This window comes from Histoplasma capsulatum, genomic scaffold (assembly GCF_000149585.1).
Source record: "Histoplasma capsulatum NAm1 scaffold_1 genomic scaffold, whole genome shotgun sequence".
In the NCBI taxonomy this organism is placed as follows: Eukaryota; Fungi; Ascomycota; class Eurotiomycetes; order Onygenales; family Ajellomycetaceae; genus Histoplasma; species Histoplasma mississippiense.
The window spans coordinates 6,277,429-6,285,327 of record NW_001813982.1 but is presented as its reverse complement, the minus strand read 5'-3'; the positions used below and the strand labels follow the sequence as shown (position 1 = coordinate 6,285,327).

Below are 7,899 nucleotides of genomic sequence, written 5' to 3'. Positions count from 1 at the left end.
ATTTTCTGGGAAAAGGAGGGCTTCTGAGGTAAAGTTCCGATTGATCATCCCCGGGATCCTTACTTAGAGGTAGATAGCAGATAGTGTTTCCGGATTTCAATTAAACAGATGCAATATTTTGCTTTCTAGTATGATTTGTAGAAAAAGAGTTGTGTAGTTGAAAAGATATGAATGAAGTGGTTGAGCAGTCTTGATAAATAAAGAGATGAAGTTGAATTACTGAAAAGAGATATATCAATAAAAGCTGTAATCGGCAACAACTTACATCAATTTAATATTAACAATCAAACTACTTTCTTTGTTTCAAGATTATATTCCTGCAAGTCGCTGAAATCTATATCACAAATTTATCAGAGTTCCATCAAATTTCCAAAAATGAACATTACTATGAACTCTGCTTTACTAGATCTTTCTGAACTCTCTCATCTGATAAATTTGATGCGACAAATTGCTGATTTCAAAAGAAATCTGATATTGATATTTTTTAACTATAGAATGAATATAATAGCAGTAATAGAGACTACCAGACAGATGAGAAGGAGTCAAACTCATCTCCAACATTTAATGATCTGTCAAAGAGACGTCGCTGAACTCAGCACTCAGATGTAGAAGTGTATGAAAAGGAAATTCAGTCAACAAAGCAACAGCTCCATTTGAAGACGAAATGAATATATTTTCTCTCATTTGTCAAAGATAACTTGAATCAGACAGTTGCAAGTGTAATGAAAATGAAGAATAAAACTTCGTATATATTTTCATCAAGCAGAACTATGATACTTGATGTGATAAAGACTAGAAAGTCAAGAACTTTCAAAGAAATGAAGGCAAGTAATATTCCCACTCAGTATTTAGAATTTAACGAAAATAACAATCTTTCAGCGGAATATCTTAAGGAAATCTTAACTTTTCAGCAGAATATCTTAAATCCTTGATGGGAAATATCAATCTATCATCAGAAAATATCAAGTTTCTGATGGGAAATCTTGATCTGTCAGTGGAAATCTTAATCTGTCAGTGGAAATCTTGATCTGTCAGTGGAAATCTTGATCTGTCAGCAGGATATCTTAAACCTCTGATGGGAAATATCAATCTTTCAGTGGGATATAACAAGTTCTCAATGGGAGATCATAAACTTCTAATGGGAATTCAGCGGGGAATCTTAGAAGAATCTTAACTTTTCAACAGCATATCTTAGAAGAATCTTAATTTTTCAGTGAAATATCAAAAATTTTCTGACCAATTTAGCTAATCAATTATTAATATAGAATCATGTTCAACGGGAAAAGGCAAAGAGTAGAGAAAGTTCAATGGTAATCGGATTGCATAATTGTTATGAAGAATTAACAATATTTGAATACTTTTGTAATTCATTTACCATTGAAAAGTTCTTTCTGATTTTTTATTAAATGTGAGAAGTTATCGACTTTGATCGATCCTCTGAGCAAGAACAATGGTATATGAAACATAAGTTGAATTATCATAATTCAAATCAGTCAAAAAATATTGAATCAGAAAATTAAAAACTGATTTTGAATAATAGAAATATATACAAATCTGACAACTTAGGTCAAAATATTTGATGATGTTGACAAAAACAAAAATCTCATTGCAGTTATAATGTAATAGTAAAATATCCTGATATTTTGAGATCTGATGGGCGATATTTGTGAATATTGACAAATGATCAAAGATGACTTTGCAGAGGCAATTTAGAATACTCCAACAGTCAAAAAAAGATGTTTGATGAAAGATGCACGGGAGGAGGTGCGGAAAAAGGTGAAATTTTCAGAGACACTTTTAGTGAAAGACAGATTAGTGATATAGAGAGTTCAGTGATATGAAGAGTTCTGATAAAACCCATTTTTATTTCAATATATTTAATTTTCTATAAGTTTTATATATAAATTAGTTAATATATACTTTAATATATATAATTAGAACTTACTGCCTTGATATTCACTGATGAAAATTGTCATATTCTCTATCTTGAAATTTGTATAATTATGGCTGCAGAAAATTCACTGATTTCAACACATCAGAAAATCTTTTTATTCATATTGAATTCTGTAGATATATTTCTGACAATGCTGTGAACACTTGTTTTTAGTTAATAAAAGTGATTTTATATTCAAAATAGCTGTAATTTATTCAGTGATAGCCTGCGCAGAAAGGATTTGTTCTGAAAATAATATATGAATAGAATTTGTCAGATGTATCAATTGCATTCAGAAGTTTTCTGAAATATGAAAGCATTTGTTACATAGCAACACTTAAAAGAATCAACAATGTATATAAAGAGGATGTCAACTTGTTATTCGTCTTCTCCTTTCTTTCTTTTTTCTTTCTTCTCGCAATGATATCACAATGTGAACATCGACTTATCAGCTCACTCAGCCCTTCCCATCTTCAGCAAGGTTAGTATCCTGTCAGTTGCAATAGAAAACTTTAAAAATCAAAAATTCTAATATCAAAATACCTTATCTGCACAGTATATCAAGAACATCGGCGATCTATTGTGTCATTTATCGTGTCAGAAAGGCAAAGCAACAACAACAACAGCAGAATCAAAATGATTAGTGATATTTTCAAGCATACATATACAACTGCTATAAAAATTCAAGAGAAAGAGATTAGTCATCTGAATACCCTGATAAAGCAGTCTGACAAATGAATGATTTGTGAACATTGCATTGAATATATTTTCCCCCATCATCTCAATGCTACTTGCAATAAGGTTGAGGGAAATGCAAAGCTGTGTACAAATTGCAATCATGAGAAGAAGAGATATGCAGTTTACTTTGATGAATTCAAAAGTGAAATTGATAACTTGATCTGAACCTATGAATTTTACCTTGCTGCGTCAAATGATTTCAAGGAATCGATCAAGGCAATGATGTCAGAGAAGGCGAAGGATCTATTTAAATGAATTAAAAAAATCAAAGCTCACTGACAGAAAGCTGAATCTCAGCAAATGAAGAGTGTAACAATTATCTTGAAAGTCTCAAATGCCACTTTCAGTGCCACTGAAAAAGCCAAAATCAAGATTGAAAAGATCAAGCTTGACATTGAAAAGGCGAAATTGAAAATCAAGAGGAAACAAGTTGTTGTAGAAAGGGAAAAAGTCACTGTATGTATGTATGTATGTATGTATGTATAGGTTTAACGTCCCGGAGAAAACACGGGCAGCGCCCGTGTTTCAGAAGCCTCCCGAAGGGCATGGAGACGTGCTACGCTGGAGAGATTTCTATGTACACAGAGAGAGAAAACAGAATCCAGGTGGCAACTCTTGAGAAGACTTAGCTCATTGCAAAGGATTTTTCTGAGCTGCGCATTCACTTCTGGCCCGACGTATGGCCATTCATGGTGGGGCTATAATGTGGTTCCTTGAGGGAACCGCCGCTGCCGTGCCTGGAAGAAAAAGTCACTGCAGAAAGGGAAAAGATCATTATAAAAAAAGTAAAATTCAAAATTGAAACAATCAAACTTGCAATACAGTATAAAATTATGACAATTGTAATCAGTCACTATAAAGATCAAAAAATGGCAATTGAGAATCTCATAAATTTGATTAACAGAGTTGATTCTGAAGCTGAACACATTGTCATTGAAATGTATGAAACAATGAACCATGTTCAAAGATTTGCAAATGCTCTTGATGAAGATATGATTGTAGTGAGCAGCAGTAAAAGCAGTGATGAGGAATTTAATAATAGTGACAATTCTCTTCCGATCTCTCTCACTGACACCTTTGCTGCTGCTGCTGCCATTGATCCTCCCCCCTTCTTCTCCTCCAATCTTTCAACCCCAGTTAATCCCCTGGCTATGAGCAGCACCGGAACTGTTGACATTCTCAGTGAAAATGTAAGTTGGAATCGGCGATATGATTCCTAGATTTATGCAGAAGTTGATAATTATATAGAAGAGCAAACACAAGACTTTCAAACCCTCTGAAACCCTCTTTTTCAAACATCAGATGACAGTTGACAGTGCCTTCCATCCACAAATTCAATGATGTGGTTGATGAGAATATGACTGGGAATGAGGACTTTGAAAGAAATATGGTTCGGGCGATCCGGGAGGAATTAGATAGAGATGTGGGTGATTTCCACTAGGGGATGATTCCAGTGAAGGGGATGTTTTTTAGAATTAGTGGTTATGTAGATAGGAATCGGCGACATCACCAATACAACGATTATTTTTTTTCTGTTCAGAACTTGTTTACCGTGATTCCACGGCTTATCCACCATTATATTAAGATTTACAGTTCGGGCGACGGTGTCGCCGACTGGCACGGTGGAACAACCATAATCCGGCCGTATAATAACCCTACGTTTTTCCGGTATGGTTTTGGTTCAAGTCAAACATCCGAGTAATCTTGTCGACCGATAAGCCTAACTAACTACCGTATTTTGCACCACTCCCATGGGAATTGATCCATCAATTAATCAATTGTGTGTAGATTGGCCCTCCTAACTAACTAGCTAGTTAGTTACCTGCCAGCATTGGGCAGGATTACATACATAAATTACCAAAGGCGCACACAACCTTTTTCCGTTGCGACGCCCATGCAGCTGAGAGGCTGAGAGGAAAGTTATTATATAGTTAATCTCTCGCACCTCGCTTTTCGTTTGACTTGACTTCCTGATTACGTATCCGGATTCAACCTTAAAACCAACTATAACCTTGGAACGATTGCTTAACCAGCCCGAGATATACAAACCCATGAAAGTACCAACAGGAATTTTATTGATATTGTTACGTGGAACATCAGCTTCGTATTTACGCCTTGCAATTTATGAATCGTGTGCTAGACAGAAACATTGCAGCACTGAGGGGGTAGAGAGGGCTCTAATCTCTCGTCAAACGCCGGAAGTTTAGATCTCATTTTCGGTTGATTTGCGTTTTTGTACTTCTATTCAACCTCCTATTCTCTCCCCTGCTTCCAACATCCCAATAGGAAAATGTAGAAACCATAAAAGCTTCCGGATAAGATGAAAGCTCATGTAGATGAAAAAAAGGGGGGAACTGGCAGTGTGATTGTCTTCAATCAATCAATCCCCTCATCATCGTCCTCGTCGTTTTGGTCATCACTGCCAAATATGGCTTTGAACACTGCATCGCCAGGCCTCGCTGCCTCCAGTGCCTCGTTTCGCCCAGGATCAACAAAAACATCTTCCTTTTTCAGGTGTTGCTGTTCGAGCTGCTGCTGCTGCTGCTGCTGCTGCTCACCTTCAGCTCCAACTATGCCTGCACTTCCTATCGCTTCAACAGCTCCTGCTCCCATAAGAATCCGATTCACAGCCTCCTTAGATAAGATATCCAACTTAGAGCCAGATGGCGCGGTAGGGCTCCGACTGGGAGCCCCATAACCGTGACCGCCAGGGATATCACCCGTGTCAAAAGAGATGTTTGCTGGGGGCCGGACGTTGAAACGTTTACAAAGAAGTCTAAAGGGGAGAGAAAGGAACAGATGATCGCGTCAGGGGGCCGTACATGCCGATTTTCGCAGCTGCTTCGGCGGGATCTTGAGGTTTTGGATCTGGTCTGCGAATGAGGGTCTCATGTTGGGCATTATCTGCTCTTTCTGTTTTGATGTGGTGTGCTCGGAGACGTCGAAGAATTGGAGGAGTGAGCGGGAAGCCATCAAACCCGACATCGGCTTGAACACTTCCGCGGCACGCGCGAATTCTTGCAGCTCGATGACCCAGTTATCTGTCGATGCGTCCGGTGCGCGGTCGGGGAGCTTGTCCCGTAGGCCCGCGCGGACTTCGAGGAATGAACGGTATCGTGATCGCTTGGCTTCGTCTTCCGCGTAAGGCATCCAGCCACAAATCCCACGATTAAGGGCTTGTGTCGCGAGGTCTTTGTCCAATTTTGGCACGAGGTTCCAAAGGTCTTTTTGGTTTGGAGCCTCTCTGGTTTCGAAACTTTCTGGTCCCTTCTCCCCAAGGGCTGAGGGTAGGTCAGTGCGTCCTGTAGCTTTAGCAATCTTTTCACGCCCTGCTGGAGTCATGTAGTCGAACACTGATTTACCCGGTAATTGGTCTTCACCCAGTAGTGCAGCTCTCGATGTAGGATCTAGGGATGATGTCTTTGCAGTTTCAGCATGTGACATATAATTTTGGATTGGCCCTGGGCGAGATGGCTCTTTCGTGGGCTTCCAATCTTTTGGAATTTCTGGTGCCGCATACTTTTTCTCATGTGAGGAGATGGTCGAACATGCGATATTTATACCGTGAAGGAATCCATCCAGTGGTAGGCGTCCATCGTGACATTTTCTGAATCCTGCTTTTGTCTTCTCAACTGCTGCTTTTTTCTTCGAGATAAAAACCGGCTTGGTGCTGCCTAATAGTGGATTTGAGAGCCCCATTGACGGCTTCATTGAAGAACTGTTGTTGCTGGTTATTTTCTTTGCTTTCTTGTCATAATCGATAAATCGATTATAGGAAATCTGCGGGCCCATTTCATAGGGATCATCGTCATCAGAACCAGTATCGTTTAGAACTCCAACGCCAAAGCCTCCCCTTCTAGGTTGTTTTGACTTTGGAGAGGCGTTTCCATTTCTCGGGAGTTTAGGGCCAGCGAATTCATCGAAATTTCCCCTCGGAGTCAAGGCTCTTCGGTTAGTTCCTGCATCCAGCCCTTGTGGTTACATTGAGCCGAGCTTCACCTTCATATCCAAGACCTTTATAGTCACTTTTCTTCAAGAACATTATTGTTGGAAGGTTAGCCGGTGCAAAGAAATGGACTCCACACTGTTCATCAGCTGCATCGCCAAGGTCTGCTTTTCGTCGCACTTTCGGGCCGATTCCTTGTCCCTCCTTCCAGCCCATTCGTTTCAGTAGCTTGACGCCAATTGTATCCCCAGCGGTTTTGAAAAGATCCATGAAACCACCTAACCGCGTGGTATCAGCGGCCGTCGAGCCAAAGCCAGTATAATCCCCAGCTGTTTGAAGCCTCCTTGCATTTTCCGCTTCGAGCAGATCCTCCTCATCCATAAAGTCTTCTGGTCTTTGTTGTGGAGTTTGTTGCTTCGCATCTTTTGCGCGATTGCGACGGGAAGATACAAAGGTCGATGGAGTCCAGCCCTCCTTCGAACCGACTGTATTGAAATACCTATATGTAAACCGATTTAATTTAGCTGATCTGTGCTCGGCCCAGTCAATGATGAGCTCACCCAGCACTGAATCCTCCAGTGAAGGCGCCATGAAGACGTTTCCTTCCCTGGTCATCCCGCACCTCCTGCTTCCAAACCGGGATATAGGAGTCATCGTCGCGAACTTCAGGGTCAAGGGGGGGTAAGGGAGTGCCGTATATGGCGTAGGGAGCGTGGAAATGCTCGTATTCAAAAGTAGCTCTCGATCTCTTTGTAGCCATGCTTGTCGTCACAGTCATTTGACATTGCTTTATGCCTCTTTAGAGGGTCCACTGTGATGAAATTTGAGTTTCCCCCAGAGTTTGCTCGCGAATCTTCACCGACTATGGAAATGAACCAATCAGCTTCAACCGCTGCGAGCAACGACTGTTGGGGCGAGTTAATACGGGGCTCCCGAGATAATCAAGTGTAGGGGAATTGTGAGGGCAAGAGGAGTTGTGATATCCAAAGTCGTGTGCATGGCATCCACAGAATCAGAGTACAAAGTAATCTGTACAGTCAACCAACCTGGCCACACCTGTACCGCCATAACTAACGGGCTCATGTACTGTAACAAGGTGCGTGACTAATCTAGGAGTCGGACGAAGGCGGGGCTAAGTGAGATTGGCATCCATGACCAGGACCAAGAAGGACAACGAAAAACAACGCATCTGATCGGAGGTGATAGATTTCCAAGGTTGTCTGCCTGACTTTCTCCCAGGGAAGATGAATGTTCTCCAACCATCTTATCAATCTCTTGATAG

The 7,899-nt window shown here is 40.4% G+C and overlaps 2 protein-coding genes across 2 annotated transcripts; one reads left to right on the top strand and one right to left on the bottom strand.

The window, feature by feature from the left end:
- Window positions 1-2,786: 2,786 nt before the first annotated feature.
- On the top strand, window positions 2,787-4,012 carry HCAG_01805 (predicted protein; the record flags this gene model as incomplete). Its single annotated transcript, XM_001544708.1, has 4 exons — window positions 2,787-2,813; window positions 2,969-3,127; window positions 3,496-3,861; window positions 3,920-4,012. The coding sequence occupies 4 exons, from the start codon at window positions 2,787-2,789 to the stop codon at window positions 4,010-4,012; spliced, it is 645 nt and encodes a 214-aa protein (XP_001544758.1).
- Window positions 4,013-5,047: 1,035 nt separating this feature from the next.
- Window positions 5,048-7,377, bottom strand: HCAG_01804 (conserved hypothetical protein; the record flags this gene model as incomplete). The annotated part of the gene is made up of 4 exons (XM_001544707.1): window positions 5,048-5,412; window positions 5,494-6,541; window positions 6,654-7,116; window positions 7,178-7,377. 4 exons carry the CDS (start codon window positions 7,375-7,377, stop codon window positions 5,048-5,050), a joined length of 2,076 nt encoding a protein of 691 aa, XP_001544757.1.
- Window positions 7,378-7,899: the final 522 nt, after the last annotated feature.